General features: G+C 50.3%; 1 protein-coding gene across 4 annotated transcripts; it reads right to left on the bottom strand.

Moving 5' to 3' along the window:
* Positions 1-1,330: 1,330 nt before the first annotated feature.
* Positions 1,331-17,018, bottom strand: P2rx5 (purinergic receptor P2X 5). 4 transcript variants are annotated; one of them, XM_026393929.2, is made up of 13 exons: positions 16,579-17,018; positions 13,551-13,701; positions 12,832-12,903; positions 12,507-12,582; positions 12,322-12,418; positions 11,964-12,044; positions 11,525-11,657; positions 10,859-10,992; positions 10,259-10,352; positions 10,073-10,138; positions 7,930-8,012; positions 6,980-7,261; positions 1,331-5,551 (listed from the first exon to the last, which is right to left on the bottom strand). In XM_026393929.2, exons 1-13 carry the CDS (start codon positions 16,713-16,715, stop codon positions 5,482-5,484), a joined length of 1,476 nt encoding a protein of 491 aa, XP_026249714.2. In that variant the 5' UTR covers positions 16,716-17,018; the 3' UTR covers positions 1,331-5,481. The 4 variants fall into 4 exon arrangements, with proteins under 4 accessions (XP_026249714.2, XP_026249715.2, XP_077656562.1 ...); XM_026393930.2 differs by lacking the exon at positions 13,551-13,701 and adding an exon at positions 13,702-13,860 and having other exon boundaries at positions 16,579-16,665; XM_077800436.1 differs by lacking the exon at positions 13,551-13,701 and adding an exon at positions 13,702-13,903 and having other exon boundaries at positions 16,579-16,652.
* Positions 17,019-17,338: the final 320 nt, after the last annotated feature.

Here is a 17,338-nt window from a genome sequence, read left to right as displayed (position 1 = left end):
TAAACAGATTGGACTGCCAGCTAAACTCTGGGGTTGTTGAGGGTGTAAACGCCTCTGCCTATGTGCTAATCCATTATTCATTCTTTTTAGGAGAATTTTGAAATATATGTCTAATTGAGAAATATTGCAGTGGAGTTTTAGTAATATACATGTTGCTTGTGGAATTTATAGTCTAATTAGGGAAATTAGCATTACCTAATTTCACAGATTAAGTTAGGTAAGTGCTATGAAGAAAGTAGATAGAATCCCCAAACCTAGCCCAGGTTGGGAATGATCAAGGAAGCCTTCTTTAAAGGAATAACCTTACATCTGAGACCTGGAGGTTGAATGTCAAAAGGGAGGGGGGGGTGCTTTTACAGAAAAGAGTCCTGGGTAGACAGGAAAGTATGACCTAACTCTGGAGAGGAAAAGAAAAGGCCCTGAGGTAGACCTGGAACAGATCCTGGAGCTCCTTAGTGGGCAGTTTGCCTGATCATAAGAGTAACTGTGGAGAAGGCTTAAGCTTTAGTAATGATGTGATCAGATTTGGGTTTTTTTTTTAAAGATCAGTTTGAGACCAGAAGAGGATCCAAGAGCTTGAATCCAAGACCTCTTCTATAGACCATAAGTGGCCCATGGCCAGTAATGGAAATGAATCTAGGACTCATACCTGAACTTGGGTTCCAGATCACTTACTTGTGCCCCAAGCCAAAAAACTGAGCTACAGCTTTGTTTCTTCCAGTGAGCCCTCTCTCTGCCCATCACTGAGAACCCTCACACTCATGGTTTGTATAGCCCAGTCCTCTCAGAGGCTTCTCTGAGTGAGAAGGGAGGGTTCATTCCTGATGTAAAGTGAGGAGGAAGCAGAGGGGTCCTGCTGTTGGAGGAAAAGAGAAGGGATGAGGGATCTGTGGGCTGGTTTACTTAACCATTTCTCTACTGTTGGGCAGTAAGTTTGTTGGAAGTGTTCACTATTAAAAGAAATATTGCAATGAATTTCTTCACATTTAAGTGATTTGGGGGGAATTTAAGCTCCTAGGACAGAAGATAACTTGATTCCAAATGCTTTCCAGAGTTTTATCAAATTAATAAAAAGTACCAGTTTTATCAGTGCCTTCCTAGTCTTTTAATGTTTATTCTTTTAAAGAATTGCCAAACTTTCGTTTGAGTTTCTTTGCAAGATAATAAGGAGCATAATGTATTGCTTACTAACTTGTTTCTTGTATCTGCCTCTTAATCTCGCCTTCTCCTTACATTTTCCCCTAAAACATGGGTAATCATGAAGATATGAAGGGAAAAAGAATCAGGACATGTTTGAAATTGATACTTTTTATTGTTTGAGAACCAAATAAAAGTGTCAAAAATACATATATTGGGCAGGTCCCGGAAGGTGCTTACCACCTTGCCCCCTTTAACTCTGTCCAGCCTAAAGGGAAACAGCTGGCAGTACAGTATAGTCTTTCGGAGAGAATGCGTTCTTGGATGCAGTGAAGAGTTTCCTCTGAGGAAACTCACATCGCTTGGGAGGTAGTGGATTGGAAATGGGTGGATCCCTTTTACATAGACTCAAGATGTCATTCCAAGTAGGGTGATTTTAAGAATTCTACAGGGCATAGTAGTCGATCACTGAGGTGCTCAGAGATACCTAGAAAAAGTAACATTCTCCCTTTACAACTGATTCCCCCACTGAGAACAGAAGAACTGATGAGGGTGGGTGGGGGTAAAAAGGCAGCCATGACTGTTCAGTGTTAATGACCCCCAGCATCAAGAATGGAGGAACTTCGACCTTTCGTGGCTGATTCCCATGATGTCACTATTAATAGCACCCAGTGTGTAACTAGTATGGCGCTCCCAAAGGCATGGGATAATAATTGTTAGGAAAATAGTTGATGAGCAAGTTTAAGCTAGGACCTAGAATATCAGAATAGGAAGGAGCTCTCTTGGACCAGGGATACAGCTCAGTGGTAGAGTGTGTGCTTAGCAGGCACAAGGGCACTGGGTTCCAACGCCAAAAAAAAAAGAAGAAGAAGAAAGAAGGTCTTAGAGCTTGAACTCTCATTTTCCCAATGAGGCAACCAGTGCCTAGAGAGAAAGGGATTTTCTCAAAAGTTTGGAAGGAGCTCAACTTCCTGCTTCACTTCTCTCCATTTAAAAGCACATTTCTGTAAGATTAATGAGCCGCCAACTCTTACACCAAGATTATGCAGAATGTGGCAAGCCAGAGTCTGCAAAAAGCAAGGCAATTCTGGCAGGAATGTACAGTGATGTCCAGAAGCTGTAATGGGCTCCCTGGTCTTTCTGAGTATGGGCCCCCCCTGACGTGTAGCCATTGAGGCCGCCTGGACAGCTTTGCTGGCCTCTAAGAAACAATTAGGTTGAATTAGTCCTTTTAAGGCAATAAAGTGTAATGGGGCAATCCTTAGAGGTAAAGAAAGCCAACTTGGGCTGTGGATGTAGCTCAATGGTAGAACACTCACCTAGAGTTCAAATAGGTCCTGGGTTTGGTCCCCAGTACCACCAAAGAAAAAAATCTGCCGGGCGTGATGGCGGCTTGTCTGTAATCCCAGCAGCTTGGGAGGCTGAGGCAGGAAGATCAACAGTTCAAAACCAGCCTCAGGAACTTAGCAAGGCCCTAAGCAACCTTGTTTCTAAATAAAATACAAAAAAAAGGGCTGGGGATGTGGCTCAGTGGTTAAGTGCTCCTGGGTTCAATCCCCGGTGCCTCCCACCCCCCAAAAAATTAAGGCCAACAACAGGAAAGCCTCACAAAACCCTATGCAGCTACACTGCCTTCACGCATATCCTCAGTTGGCTTCTTCCTACGTTTGTGGTTCCTTTACCTGGACCGCTTCCTTCCTCACCCAGTCAGCTGCTCCTAACCTTTCAGGTCTCAAATAATATGTCAAAATTCCTTGGAGAAACTTTCTGATGACTACTGGTTAAAAACCCTCCAAGCACTCTGAGTCTGTGACTATAGGTGTGACCCCTTGGTTAAGGTCCAGCTCCCACCAGCCAGGAAGGACACGATGGCAGGGACCCTATACGTTGAACACAACTGTATCTCCATCATTTACTCCAACACCTTACACATAATAAGGACCCTGTAAATATTTACTGACTGAATGACTGTAGGCAGGCATTTATACTCCAATATAAAATAGTATCATTGTCCTCAGGTTATTTGACTGTGACACACCATTTCAAAATCAGGTTAAGAGGAACCAGATCTATCGCTAAGCAGCCACAAGTCCTGCCCCTCTTACCTCCTCCCAACCATAAAAGTAACATGCTAGATTATAAAACCCAAGGGTTTGCTTTAGTGAGGAAGTAAAACACTTAAATAGATCACCTAAATTTTCCACTTTCTATTCAGAGTGCCAGTTCACTCACTGACAGGTCCCCAGACAACCCAAGGTGAGGGAGCTGCTTGCTTTATAAGGAGTCCTGTTCTGGGCACCATGCTCCACCGCCCCAGTGGCAGCCTCACCAGTAACCTCCTGCTGGATGCCTTGAGACTCTTTGTCCCCAAAGGCTCCTGTGGAAGGAGGCTTGCTGCCCCCTTGTGTACAAAGACCATATCCCTTCCAAAGAGGATGTTCCCTGGTATGCTTCCTGGATGCTATTGGGTTCACCCAGCCATTCCTCCAATGCCATGGGATAGGGAAAAGAGCTAGCCAGACCCCAAGCCAAATATTTAAGCACATTTCATGTCCATCTCTGACACAGGAGCATCTGCCTTACAGGAAAAGATCATTTCCTAAGTTAGTGCATAATTAACCATGTGAACATGGATTCTTAGCAGAATAAGGAGTCTTCTGGAATTGGTAATTACCTCCAGAGAATGTGTGAAAAGAACTGACTTTTTACTACTCCTTTCTGTTTGGGGCGGGGGGTGTATACTGGGGATTGAACCCAGGAGTGCTCTACTACTGAGTCACATTCTCAGCCCTTTAGACTTTTATTTTGAGACATGGTCTTGCTGAGCTTACCTAAAAGCCCTTGCAGTTGGCTTCTCCCCTTAAGGGCCAGCTGCCTCCCAACTGGTCCAGTCCTTTCCTTTAAATTATATCCCATGGAGTAAGACCAAGTGTCCCCCTGGATGTTATCCAAAGGCTTTCTCCTTTGGATAAAAGGAGAAAGCCTTTGGATAACATCAATCTCTACAGGGACTTGTGAGTAGAGGCCTCCCTGCCTTCCCAGGCTGATCTCAAACTTCCGATCCTCTTGCCTCAGTCTCCCGAATCACTAGAATTATAGGCATGTTTGAATCATAGAAATATTACCTAGTCAAGATATTTTAATTCAAACAAATTGAGCATAATGCTGCTTTCAGGCTGGAGGTGTGAGTGGGAGAGGTATCCCGGTCTCAGGAGGTGTGTCTAGAAACTAGCTCTTTCCAGCCAAGCTGGCCTTCTCTCCCCTCACAATCAGGGTTTCTCAAGCAATAATAATATGCTTGCAAATCACCCAAGGGGAAATACGGGTTCTGAATTGGTAGGACAAGGGAGGGGGCTGAGACTCTGCATTTCTAACAGGCCCCCTAGTGATGCTGGTCCACGGACCCCACTTTGGGGGTGGGGAAGTGAGGGCCTCCCAGCAACTTGACACCTGCTAAAAGAGAATCCTTTACCTGGTTAGCACTTAAGGAGGGGAAGCTAGCAGGGACATCCAGCCCTACAAAACAGCAAGAGCCAAATCACACAGGCAAAAGCATCTCACATCTGGGCAGGTCACTATTCTTGGGGAGGTGTGAGTGGGAGACATGGTCTTGCTGAGCTTACCTAAAAGAATGGAGTAGAGTCCTCCCTGCCTTCTCTTTCCCATCTTACCTTAAAGCCCTTGCAATTGGCTTCTCCCCTTATGGGCCAGCTGCCTTCCAACTGGTCCAGTCCTTTCCTATTGCCTCTTTGGCCACCTTTAAATTTTATCCCATGGGTAAGACCAAGTGTTCCCCTGGATGTTATCTAAAGGCTTTCTCTGAGCAATTGTCATTCTCTACAGGGATTTGTGAACTTATCAGCTAGAGGCGGGAAGGCAGCCAGAGTAGCTGGGCAGTAATGTCTCTGTTGGCTTGAAGGTCATTATATGTGTGTCTACCCCATTTCTGAAGGCCAGGTCAGTATCTCATTTAAGCATCTCTTATATAGGGCCAAGCACACAGCATGCATCAATAAGTATTTACTGCATGCACGGATGGATGAGTATGAATGTCCAGTCAGTTTCTCAGGAAAAATTAAAATAATCTAGTATCACTCAGGCTCCTGGCCTGCCCTGTTCCCTGGGCGCCTGCCCCAGGGCCTCCTCTTCTGGATCTGAGCCAGTCAGGCTGCCAAGACTCCCCTCCATACAACATAAGGCTTGTAACAGGATCTCAGTCAGGGGAGATGGCTGTTCCTGGAAGCCCCTGTCCCTTGCAGACACATGCACATCTCTTCTCAGTTCAGAGCTGTGGGTGGTTCTGGCCCCAACATCCTCAAGACTGCTCTAGGCCACCAGCTCTAGCTACGTCTCCACTGTCCGCAGGTTCTGCAGCTGCTCAGCATTCACCTCTACATTCTTCAGAAGGCCAGACCTGTGGGCAAGAGGGTGGGAGAGGGGCATACAGAAGGCAGAGAAGACTGTCAGGAACTCTGTGGATGGGTCACCTCCCTAAAGGCAGCCACATGCAGCAGCCTCCACCTTCCACTGACAGCACTGCAGGCAGTCAGAGCATGTGGAGAAAGGAGAAATCTGTCCAGGTTCCTGGCTGCACCCCAAACACATGGGGATGCTCAAGCTGAGTCCTCAGGAACCGCCAAGCACTGAGAAGCAGCATCTGTGGTGGCAGCCGGAGCGTAGGCCCATGAGCATGGAGCCTCCCACAGCAACAGGCAGGCTGGGCCAAGACAAGCAAGGCGGCCACTCTCTCCCCCTGCAGGGTAAGGCATTTAGGCAGGTGCCCAGGAAGTGATGGTCAGCTCAGGGAGCACATAAAGGGCTGCTGGGCTCAGACCTGCCCCACCCAGGTCCTTAGACTCTAATGCCACTGACCCCACTGCTGCAGACCCTAGCCTCTACCTTTCTCTCCTCACTCTGCTCCACCCCAGACTATTTCTCTGGCTCTTTTCCAGACAAGCCCAAGCTCCCATTTGTAAGCTGCCAAATCCTGAGTCTGCAAGGAAAGAAAGCTGGGGATTGGAGGAAAGGCCATCCCAAGACTGGGAACATCCCAGCCTGACCAAGTAGGAGAGGGCTCTGTGTCCAACCCCTACTGAGAGGAAAAAAGAAAAAGAAAATAAGGCCCAAGACACCACAGGGCATAATCAGAGCAGGCCTAAACTCAGATCACCTGACTCAGACTAGAGCTCCCGCCCCACAATCTACAGAAGAAAAAGCAGGCTGACCAGGACTTCCAGGCAGTGCCCAGGGGAAGGGCAGCTCCAGAATGTCTACATAGAAGAGGGACACAGGGGAGTGATCTGATGGGAGATGGGGGGATGAGAGTCTTTATTAGACAAGGTAACCCACTAGAGAACTAGATCCTAGAGATACAAGATCCCAGAGCTGCCGAGATTCAAATTCCAGCTCTGCCACTTATTAGTTGTGGAACTTGAAGAAATTATTTAACTTTTTTGTGCCTCAGTTGACTCATTAACAAAGTAAGGCATATCAGTGTCCACCTCATTAAGATGCTTAAATGAATTAACATATACAAATAGCCCAATGCAGCACAGGGAAGGGAAAGGCGCTGGGTGAATAGGGGTACTCTTGCTGCTTTAATGCTGGGACAGCAGAGCAAGATGTTTGGTTTGCACGTGGATCCAGGGGGATTGGGGCGCTAACGGAGACTCATGGGGGCCTACAGAACCACCAGCAACCCCTCTCTCCCAAGTCCAGCTGGGAGGGACCTTGCGAGTCCTGGACATCCTGCCGGGTGTCCAGGCCAACCTGGAGGGCGTGTCCTAGCGGCCCCCCTCTGCAAGACTCGATCTTCAGCCGGCTCTGCCCAGCAGCGCCTCACCTGGCTAGCTCGGGGAACTGCGAGCACACACTGCCATTCCCCTTCCAGTGGCTACGGTTGGGCAGCGCCTGGGGCTGCTCCTCCAGCAGCTCCTCCTCCGGCTGCCCTGGCTGTGCCACCTCGGCCTCGGTCTCCAGCGCACTGCCCTCTCGACCCTGCCCTGTACGCGCCTCCCCAGACATAGGCGGAGCGGGCCGAGAAAGGCAGCTGCCCTCGTTCCTCCAGCAGCACGGTCTGCGGCCAGGTCGGGCTCCTCGCTGCTGGGCTGGGTTCAAGCTGCGGCTGGAGTTCAATCGAGGCAAACCACACCACTCAGGCAGATCCTGCGCCCGCCATCCTGGATGTGCGGGGCGGAGGGAGCTCCGAGATGCCCATCCCAGTTCCTCATTCTGATCCCAGCCTCTCCAGAAAGCCTTTCCCAAGACAAGGGCTATCCCTTCTTACCTGCAGCCTCCACCCCCATCACGATTCCCCCTCACACTGGCTTCTGCAAACACACGCACACACATACACACACACAAACACACTCACACACAAGCCAGTGGTCTAAGAGGACTGGAAAGAAGCCCCTGAAAGAAGCCCCTGCAGATTTCCTTACCACCCAGATTCCCAGCCCACTAGAACCTTCAAGCCCCCCAAATCCCAAAATACTAGTGCTATGTAAACCAACTGTCATCTTGCAGATAGAAAAACCATCTGAGACTCGTCCAAAATCATAGGAAGAGGCTGTAAACCTGCTCACCCTGCCAGCAGCCTGGGAAGGCCTCTTCTTTCCCTGGGCTGCTCTGAAGCAGAATCCAGTTCTATGGAGCAGGTATATTTGAAAGACCCCACATTCCCCATACCTTTTGGCCCCTGCCTCCACACCCCAAACTCAGTAGCCAACCAGGCAAAGGCTCTAAGTCAGTGGGGCCCATGGGGCCCACTGGCAGAAAGGAAGCCTAACTGACCTCACTTCCTCGTACTTCTTGTCACGGTAGAACTCCCTCTTCTTGATGATGTAGATGAGCACCAGGTCACAGAAAAAAGCCCCCTGCAAAACAGTTGCAGGCCTAACTCAGAACTCTTAACTTGATTCTGCAACAATCTGCAAGGGGTCCTCATGTCCCCCTTTAACACACAAGGAAACTGTCTAGGGCTGCAGAGTTGGACCATGGTAGACACAAAGTTAGACTGGAGCTCTGCCACCAGATCCCATAGACTAGGAACCCCCCTCCATACTACCCTAACCCATTCTGTCAACATACATTTGCTGAGCACCCACCACAAGCTGGGACCACACAGGGGTACAGGGAGAATGTGGACCAGAGGGATCTTCCAGGGACTCTCCCTCTGCTAGGAGACAAGCAAATAAATTATGACACAGTGATGTGTCTTCTAATGAATGGGGAGAGGCACAGGAGTAGACAGAAGACAGGGCTTCACTCAGGCTAGATGGGGTGGATGACTGGGCTAAGCCTTGGGGCTAAATAGGAGTTCATACAAAGCCTGGGAAGGGCATTCCAGAGGGAGGAGAAAGCTTGTCATGCCTGGGAAATGCCATATGGCCTGTGGGGGAAGGGTGATGCACTTCTGCACAGGTGGATGGGAACCAGCCTGTCTGAGAATGTTCTTGAGGCATTCATCCTAATCCTTGAGGTAGAAGGGAGACTGTCAGAATTGCAACATTTTAGAAAGTCAGCGTGAGATTGATTGGAGAAGGTTTATATCTAACAAAGACATGACAGCAGTGTTCAGGGTAAGAGAGGCTGCCTGACCTAACCCATCTGAACCCAACTGACCCCTAAACAAACTTCAGACCCCAGCAAGTTGTGTGTAATGTCCATCTGCACCACTAAAGAGTGATGCAACTCACAGCCCAGGATTGGGCGTGAGGTTCCTGAGCACCAAGACCAGTATGGCTTGATGGATAGTTGAGCCTGGTCCTCTGACTCTGGACACTGCATATCTGTCTTTCCCAGATGCCAAAAATGTCATTTATCAGTTCCTTAATCCTCCTTCCTCCTTCAACCTCTACCACCACCTTTTCTCTGCATCATTATCTTCATTTCTCAAGTAGGTCTCCCAGATGTCCGTATTTTATCCAAAATGTAAGAAGATTGCATATATGTACACATATCTGGAACTCTCTAGCAACAATGTTTCCAGTTAGAAGGAATCCACTTGGAGCCCTCTGGTATCAATCACCTCTCAGGTGCATGGCCTTTTTGAGTTCTGAGTTCTGTTACAAGGCACAATTTTCCTGATCTTAAGAAAAAGTCAACCCAAGATCCTGCCTGAATCTGCCAATGAGGCTGTTTGGGATTGTCATGCAGAAGAATGAGGGAAGAGGCAGCTGGAAACCTTGGAAAGGAACTTGCTGGCATGGGCAGCCAACCACCAACTCCCATGTCCTTAACAACCCTTCCAGAAGTACAAAGGGCATTACAGGCACTCAGAGGCAACTTGCCCAGCCCTCCAATCACAACATCCTCTCCTATGAGCCTCTCTGGGCTAACTTAAGAGCCACCTAGAGGAAGGATTACAGGGCCATCTCCCCAGCCTTCATCTCCTTGGCCCACTGATTCTCAGCCAGGGGACATTTCTGAACATCACAACTTCAGAGAAGGTGCCGTTGACATCTGGTGAATAGAGACCAGGGATGCTCCCAAACATCCTACAATGCATAAGATAGCTCCCAAAGTGTCAATAGTGCGGAGGTTGAGAAACCCCGTTCATAGGGTAATCCTGCCCCCTTTAAGTAGAAGTGGAGATGGAGACTAGAAGTTCGGGGGCTGACCCAGGATTCCAGAGACCCCAGCCCACACCATGGCTAGGGGATGACCTAATTCCACCCCCAGCCCACCTCACAGCTCCAGAGCTACAGGCAGATGCCTCTTTGGCTCTAAAAAGAGAAATTCCAGCTGTCACTGCCATCTGGGGGCAGCTGGCATGATGTGAAATCCCAAAGAGCCCTCTTTACCCATGTAGGTTCTGATCTCACCAAGTCTCCTGCTTTCTGGGGCATTGGGGCACACTCCTCCTGAGCAGTCAGTTACCTCCCTCTCCCTGCTCAGAGAATAGAAAGTGGGGAGGGAGGAGGAAGGTACTCACAGCACCCATGAGTGCCACCCCAGAGCCCACGTTGATGATTGTGGGGATGATGCTGAACTTTCCTGCCTGAAAGACAAGAGACAAGACAGGTAAGTAAGGCTGGATGGACGGTCAGATCCCAAGGGGATCTCCAACCTCCCACACCCCACCCTACCCAACCACAGAATGGGAGGACCACCCACACACCTTGCCATTAACTATCACATCAAAGCGGATCCCATAGGCTTTTATCAGGGTTCGGAACTCCGCCCCGGCCGAGTCTCGGAAATATCTGGCAAACCTAGGGGAGACAAAGCCCAGGGGAAGCCCCAGCCTGCCTGTGCCTTCCCTCTTTAGCAGCACAGCATGGACCATGGTTGCTCTGGGGATTTATCAGCACCCCCAGGAGACTGACTCTCAGCAGACCTAGAAGAGGGCTGCAGATCATCTCACTGAGCCAAGTATAAAAGATGCTCCCAGGCCTTTGAAATCTAAGCCAGGCATTACCCCAAGGGCCAAGGCTTTCCCACTACACTCTAGGTTAACCCCTGGGCCAACAAAACATGGATGAACTTGATCCAGCAAAGAAGTTGAGCCTTATCAGTATTATGGCAAGAAAAGACACCCTTCTCACCAGACAGATACACTCACAGGACGCTCCCCACCACTCTGCTGGGATCCTCTCCTTGGCCATCTCTCCCCGCATCTATTATTCTGACACCCATCCTAGGGGTAGCACAGTGCTGGCACCCAGGGTCAGATGTGAAATGTGGTCAGGGTCACAAGGTGGCACAAGGTGACAGTTACCTGAAGTTGTACCCGGAGGAGACAGACTTTACATGGTTGTTGTCCAGGCGGCTAAAATAATAGCGAGGGTTGCACTCGGAGGCAGCTTTGTCAAGATCACAGTCCCATTCAATATTAATTGCTATCACACCACCCTTGAGACAAGAGACAAGGCTCAATACCCAGAGCCTTCTGGAGAGGGACAGAAGTCACATACAGAGAGCTAGACAAAACAGATAAAGGGCTCAGGCTAGAGGTCAGCCTTGGGGACAACCCTCCAGGGAGGTTCTATCCCCACCTCTGGAACAGAATGGCTGAGAATGTCCCATTGCTCTAGCTACAGTATGGACTCTCTTCACTCTTCAGGAGAGAAAGGAGCTAACCACCCAGAGAGAGCAGTTTTTGTAGACAGGCACTTTACACATGGCCAGGATGTGCCCAAGGGACTCTTTCTGACTCCCTTTAGCCCGAAGCCCCAGGGGCTGAGAACTATGCCACAGGGGCAAGTCTGCCCCTCAATGAGCACCAGACTCCGGGCCCAAGCCAGGCACAGCTAATTCTGAAAACAGTGAGCTCATGGAGGCAGGTGACTTTGCAGGGTCATTCCCGACCTATAGATCCCCCTCCACACCTGCTTCATGTGGTCCCGGGCCCCTAGAGAAGGCTCCCTGATCATGTACCACCCACCTTCATGGCTATGTCCTGGAAGTCACTCCCCGCCCAGCGGATCACAGACCCCAGTCGGAAGATGGGGCAGTAAAGATTCTTGGGGCTAAAGCGACAGGATTTCAAGTAATTCGTGTCCTCCTTCACATTGGCCCTGGGTGGAAGTAGTGAAATAAGGATGAGCGAGACTCACTGTTCCTGGGCCTGACCCCTGAGTCAGTGGGCTCTTGCCTGAACTGACCACTCCCCAGCTCCTACCCCACTCCAGTCAAGAACAGAGCCCACACCCACAACAGGCATACGGGAGCCCCAACATCACCCTGAAGTTCATTCACATGCAGACACTGTGTGCACAAAGGCCCATGCACAGCCACGGGGAGGGCCAACCAAGGTCCTCAGGGGGCTTGAGTTAAGGCCCCATCCCATGAACACCCCCTGCCCATGACCAAGCCCCACATACTTGGAGAAGTTGAATTTGGGGAAACGAATGAAGTTCTTTATGTAAATGGTGAAGTCTTCAGCTTCCTTCAGGAGTGGTTCCCTGAAAACAGTCCAGGACCGACTGAGCAGAAGGCCCTGCCATGGCCCCTCCACGCCTCCCCAGGCCTGTGGCAGGGCTGAGACCTGTTCCCTGGGTCCCCTGGAGACTTTGCCAAAGACAGTTAATTTGCTCAGTTGGGATGGTCCTCAGGCTTCTCTGGGATGTCCTGACATCTCCCTCAGAACGAGAATCTCAGAGGGGACGTGTCTCCATCCAAGCTGGACCCACAGCATGGGACCCGGCAACTCCTCAAGGGACAGAGGCTGGAGCCACTCACATTGGCATGGACTGTGTCTCCACTGGGCACCAGGCGAAGATCTCACAGGTGCCCCTGGTTGAGTTCCCCACACGCAGACAGCGGCCAGTTTTCACTCCTGCAGGGTGGGACAGGGACGATGCCAGGAGCCTCCCAGCTCCAGGTCCCCCTCATCCCCACCTCCCCTGACCATGCCAAGCCCTCACCATTTCCAGCTATAACAGTCTCCCCAGCATGGCAGTCATGGTCCTGAGAACACAAACCATCAGGGACACCTTCATACTGCCAAAAGAGAAAGGCGCTGCATAAGGATGGCCTCATTGGGGCCACCAGGGGTTAAAAGAGGTCTTCTTCCCTGGCCTGGGCCCACACACCCTCTGAGAATCTGTTTTTCCCCCAAACTATGCAGACACTGTTCACCAGTGCATACAGCCCACAAGGATCCTCAGAGCACACAGAAGCCCCTGCTTCAGGAGAGGGGTCCACCCCATCACAATCCCACCCCTCCCCACTCCCCACACCAAATCGAACCTCAGCACAGGTGCCCTGCCGTTGGTTGGTAGTCACAATCAGGTTGGTGATCACAACGAAGACATTGTCTCCCTGGGGAGCCAGAGAGGCATTGAGGAACCTTCTCCTACCCTCTTAGGAGGACCCTCCTTCCCAGGGCTTCCTGGCAATGTGAGGCCTCTGCATGGGTGTTGGAGGAAATAGGGCCACAAAACTGGTGGATTTGATCCATCATCTCACTGACCCTACAGTTCCTGAGAAGATGTTCTTTTAGAGGTCCTTCCCAGGCCCACAAATCCCAAGTGCCCTGCCCATGAATCCCTATTCTAAATTCAGCCACTGGGGTCCAAGCCCAGACCTCAGAGGAGCAGAGGCAGCAATGGGGTTGCCCTGGCCCTAGGGCACGACAATTGTGAATAGGCTGAGGAGCTGTTCCCAGGGCAGTAGCATGTAAAACAGGGGTTCTCTGTGCTGGGCCACCTGACTCACAATGACCTGAAGGTTTTCTGGGCCCCCTTTAGTCTCAACAGACTCAGAGTTCACTGGGAAGAGAGCAGTCACACAAGGCACAGAAAACGAAGGCAGGGGATTGGCATGGGAAAAGAATCTGGACAAGGTCTCCAGCTGGGTGAAGGAGACAATGGATGGAGTTCCTGGGGCAAACCAGCAGCTCCCCATGTGACACACCCCCAACCAAGGCCTGCCTGCTTGGGGCCCCAGTGATAAGCAGGGCTTCAGACCTGGGGTGGAATGACATAATCAGCAACATCCCAGAGCCGCTCCCCAAGCTCAGAGGTGTTGGTATAGGCCACGCCCTTGACTTTGGTGACAACAGCGCTCTGCAGGGAGGTGTCAACATCTTGGTAACTCTTCTTCACCACAAACACCCACCTGTGGGAAGGGGAACAGCAGGAGGGTGTCAGCCACATCACTGCCTTCAGGGATGTTTGCCCAAGTCCAGGCTGGAGTGGGCATCACAGCAACTCCTAGGGCTCCACCTGTTCCTCCTGGGTAGGGCTCACAGCTCCCATGGTTGCCTAAAACTCAGTCCTGCAAGCAGCAGAGGTGACAAGCAACCCCAGAGGAAGGAATTCTAAAGAGGCAAAAACCACTGCTCTCAGGTGCTGAGGCCCCAGAGCAGGGCAAGCCTGGGCTGAAACCTGCTCAGCCTCATACAGGCTGTGACTCCAGGCAAGGTGATTCACTCTGGGAGCACTGGTTTCCCAAGGTAACACAGGGATAATAATGCCCCCCGTCAGGGATAACAGAGAAGGTTAAATGAGATAGTGCATAACCTGAAACTAATCTAGGAAATAAGAGCACAAAATCCTGTATTCTTTGAACCAGAAACATAAGCAGAAAAAAAAAATAGATAATAAGGCTTCATCAAAATTGAAAACTTTTGCTGGGCACAGTGGCACATGCCTATAATCCCAGCAACCTGGGAGACTGAGGCAGAAGGATCACAAGTTCAAAGCCAGTCTTAGCAACCTAGAGAGACCCTAAGCAACTTAGTCCCTGTCTCAAAATAAAAAATAAAATGGGCTGGGAATGTGGCTCAGTGGTTAAGCACCCTTAAATTCAATCCCTGGTACCAAATTTAAAAAATTAAAAACTTTTGCACATCAAAGGACATTATCAAGAAAGTGAAAAGACAACCCACAGAATGGGAGAAGATGTTTGTAAGTCATATACCTGGTAAAGGACTAGTACTCAGAATATATAAATAACTCTTACAATTCAGCAATTAAAAGGACAACCCAATTTAAAAATGGGTTTAAAAACATTTTGAACATAAAAATGTTTAAAAACATTTGATTAGACATCACCCTCAAAAAAGATAAATTAGGAAAAGATAAATAAAAACCACAATACGAGATTCCACTTCACACTAAAAATAATAATTTTAAAAAACTAAAAAAAAAAAAAAAACGTGTTGGCAAGAATGTAGAGAAATAAGAACCTTCAATATGTTACTGGTGGGAATGTAAAATGATGTAGCCACTGTAGGAAGTTCCTCAAGAGGTTAAAAAGGGAGTTACAATGACCGTGGAACTTCACTCCTAAGTATATACCCAAGAGAACCCAAAACACATAGTCTATAAAAAAACTGTGCAAGAATATTATTAGCAGCATTATTCTTATCAGCCAAGGAGTGGAAACAATCCAAATATCATTAACTGGTGAATGGATAAGCAAAATGTGGCTCATCCATATAAACACAAATGAGACAGAACATATAAATTGCTGAGCACAGTGTCTGGCACAGAAGAACCCAATGAATAGAACTCATCACTTGTTGCTGTTGCTGGTAGAGACAGTTCAGGTTGACCCCTCTTGGTAAAGTTGGGGCAATTGAGGTTGAGGGAGCAGGAAGCCGCTACCGCTTACATGCAGTAAGTGGTGGGTCCCAGGGTCCCAGTGAAGGTTTTCAGCGTGGCAGACGCCAATGTACATGCATTCATCTCACCTCTGGGACAGAGCTAGGGTGCCCTGGATTCTAGGCTGCCATGTCTCTAAGGAATTCTGAGAGGGCTATGACCCCCCTGAGCCAACCAATCATTTTAGTAAGGACACCCTTGGCCTGGCCCGGACAACAACATGAAGCAAATACTCAAAACACATTTTCATTCATTCACTCATTCATTTCACACCTGTTCCCTAGTGAGGTGATGCCAGGCCCTACTACCCTCATGGCATCCCCAGACTGGCAGGGAGTCAGAAATACATACTGAACAACTGTTCCCCTAAATTAGCTGATAATCATACCATGAGAATGCCAGGGAGGAAAGGAGAGGGAGTAATTCAAGAATCCAGGTCTGGAGAATGAGTGAGTACTAACTAAGGAGGAAAAGCATGCCTGGCGAAGGAACAGCATGTACAACAGCCCTGAGGTGGGAGGCATCCAGGTGCCTTGGGGATGAAGTTCAGGAAAAGCTGAGTGCTTGACCTTTAGGACTGAGTAGGGCAAGGCCAGGGCTGTAGCCCCCGAGGAGGAAATGGGAGAAACTGCACAGCATTTACTGAATGAGTTCGAGAAGGCACATCCCAGTTATCCATGACTGCTCTCTCTCTCCACCTGTTCCCTCCTGTCAGTCAGGGGTGAAGACTCTGAACAGTGCCTGATGAGCAACCCTGAAGAACTGACCCCTGAGCTTGTGGCCCCAGCTCCTGCTGAGTAGGATGGGGGGTGGGGGAAGGGGACAGATGAACTTGGGGATAGAGATCTCTGGGCAGGACCCCCAGCTGGATACCAGAGAGGCTAGGTGAGGTGAGCTGACAGGAAGGGAGTTCCCGGACATGCCAGGCTGATGAGTTGCCCCAGACCAGAGTAAAACACTGACGCTCAGTGATTAAAAATAACTTGCCTGATGCTTGGGCCAGCTGTCAGGCCAGGGCCCAGGGAGGCCTCTGGGAAGAAAGCCACAGCCCAGCCCCCTGCATCCCTGCCCCCTTCCCGTGGCCCTAAGACTGGGGGCTGCAGCACTAGGGAAAGGAGCTGTCTGTGGACAGTCTCATAAACCCAGGGACCCAGAAGCCCCAGCCCACGTCTCCTCACTTCCAGAGCAGGCAGGGGAGTAGAGGGCTACCTTTTACCCACAAGAGCCCAAGGTCGGCCTCTCCGCAGGCAGGGAGCACAGGGAAAGCCACGTGCACACGTGCAAATTCCAGGACCCTGGAGAAGACCCTGCCTACTGTTCTCCATCCTCCCTGCTGAGTCCTGTCCCCGCCCCTCCCCCAGCTTCCCGAAAGCGTCTAGGAACTCACACGACCAGGTACAGCAGGATGGAGAGCTGCAGCAGTCTGTAGAGCAATCCCACCTTCTTGTTCTTGGCGATCACATACTTTTCGGTCTTGTAGTCGAACAGCGACAGGCAGAGCCCCTTCCAGCCCGCCTGCCCCATGCCGCCGGCTCACCGGGGCTTCCAGAGCGCCCAGCCCCACGTGTGCCGCATGGGAGCCGCCGCCGCCCGCTGCTGGTAGGCCGGCGGTGCGCTGTGCGTCCGCGCTGCCGCAGCCCGAGGACGCGCAGCTCCAACCCGCATGGGCAAGCGTGTGCTTGGGCTGCGGGGCGTAGAGAGCGAGGCGCGCCGTTGGGTACCTGCCGGGTTCGGAAAGCCCCAGCGTTGAGCTGGGCTGCGGCCAGCCTAGAACCTCCGAATGCGACCTTGCAACCGCCTGGGCCGACACGGTGACACCACCGGCCGTCCTCCTCAGCCACTGGTCTGGGAGGGCCCTCAAGAGTTCACAGTACCGCCCTGTGCGGCTGCCCAGATGCTGGCGGCTGGGCAGGAGTGAGAAGAGATGAAAATAGGAACGCGGTTTTTTGTTTTGTTTTGTTTTTTTGAAATGGGGATTGAACCCAGGGGTGCTCTATCACTGAGTTAGACCTCCAGCTCTTTCTTAAATTTTATTTTTTAATATTTATTTTTTCATTGTAGTTGGACACAATTCCCTTACCTTTTATTTATTTACTCCTCTGGCCCATCTGCCCCTCACCTTTTGGGTCTCCCACCTACATTCTGTC

The sequence above is a fragment of the Urocitellus parryii genome, chromosome 7 (assembly GCF_045843805.1).
Source record: "Urocitellus parryii isolate mUroPar1 chromosome 7, mUroPar1.hap1, whole genome shotgun sequence".
Taxonomy (NCBI): Eukaryota; Metazoa; Chordata; class Mammalia; order Rodentia; family Sciuridae; genus Urocitellus; species Urocitellus parryii.
Note: the sequence above shows the minus strand (reverse complement) of the source record. Positions and strands in the feature narration are given on the sequence as shown.

What these genes read in the sequence shown, in the direction of transcription:
- P2rx5 (XM_026393929.2), bottom strand. Translation starts at nt 16,715, where the DNA reads ATGGGGCAGGCGGGCTGGAAGGGGCTCTGCCTGTCGCTGTTCGACTAC. An exon ending in GGGTGGCACTCATGGGTGCT is followed by an intron (nt 8,013 to 10,072) that starts GTGAGTACCTTC and finishes ACTGTTTTGCAG; the next exon opens with GGGGCTTTTTTCTGTGACCT. An exon ending in AAGAAGTACGAGGAAGTGAG is followed by an intron (nt 7,262 to 7,929) that starts GTCAGTTAGGCT and finishes ATTGAACTCCAG; the next exon opens with CCGCAGCTTGAACCCAGCCC.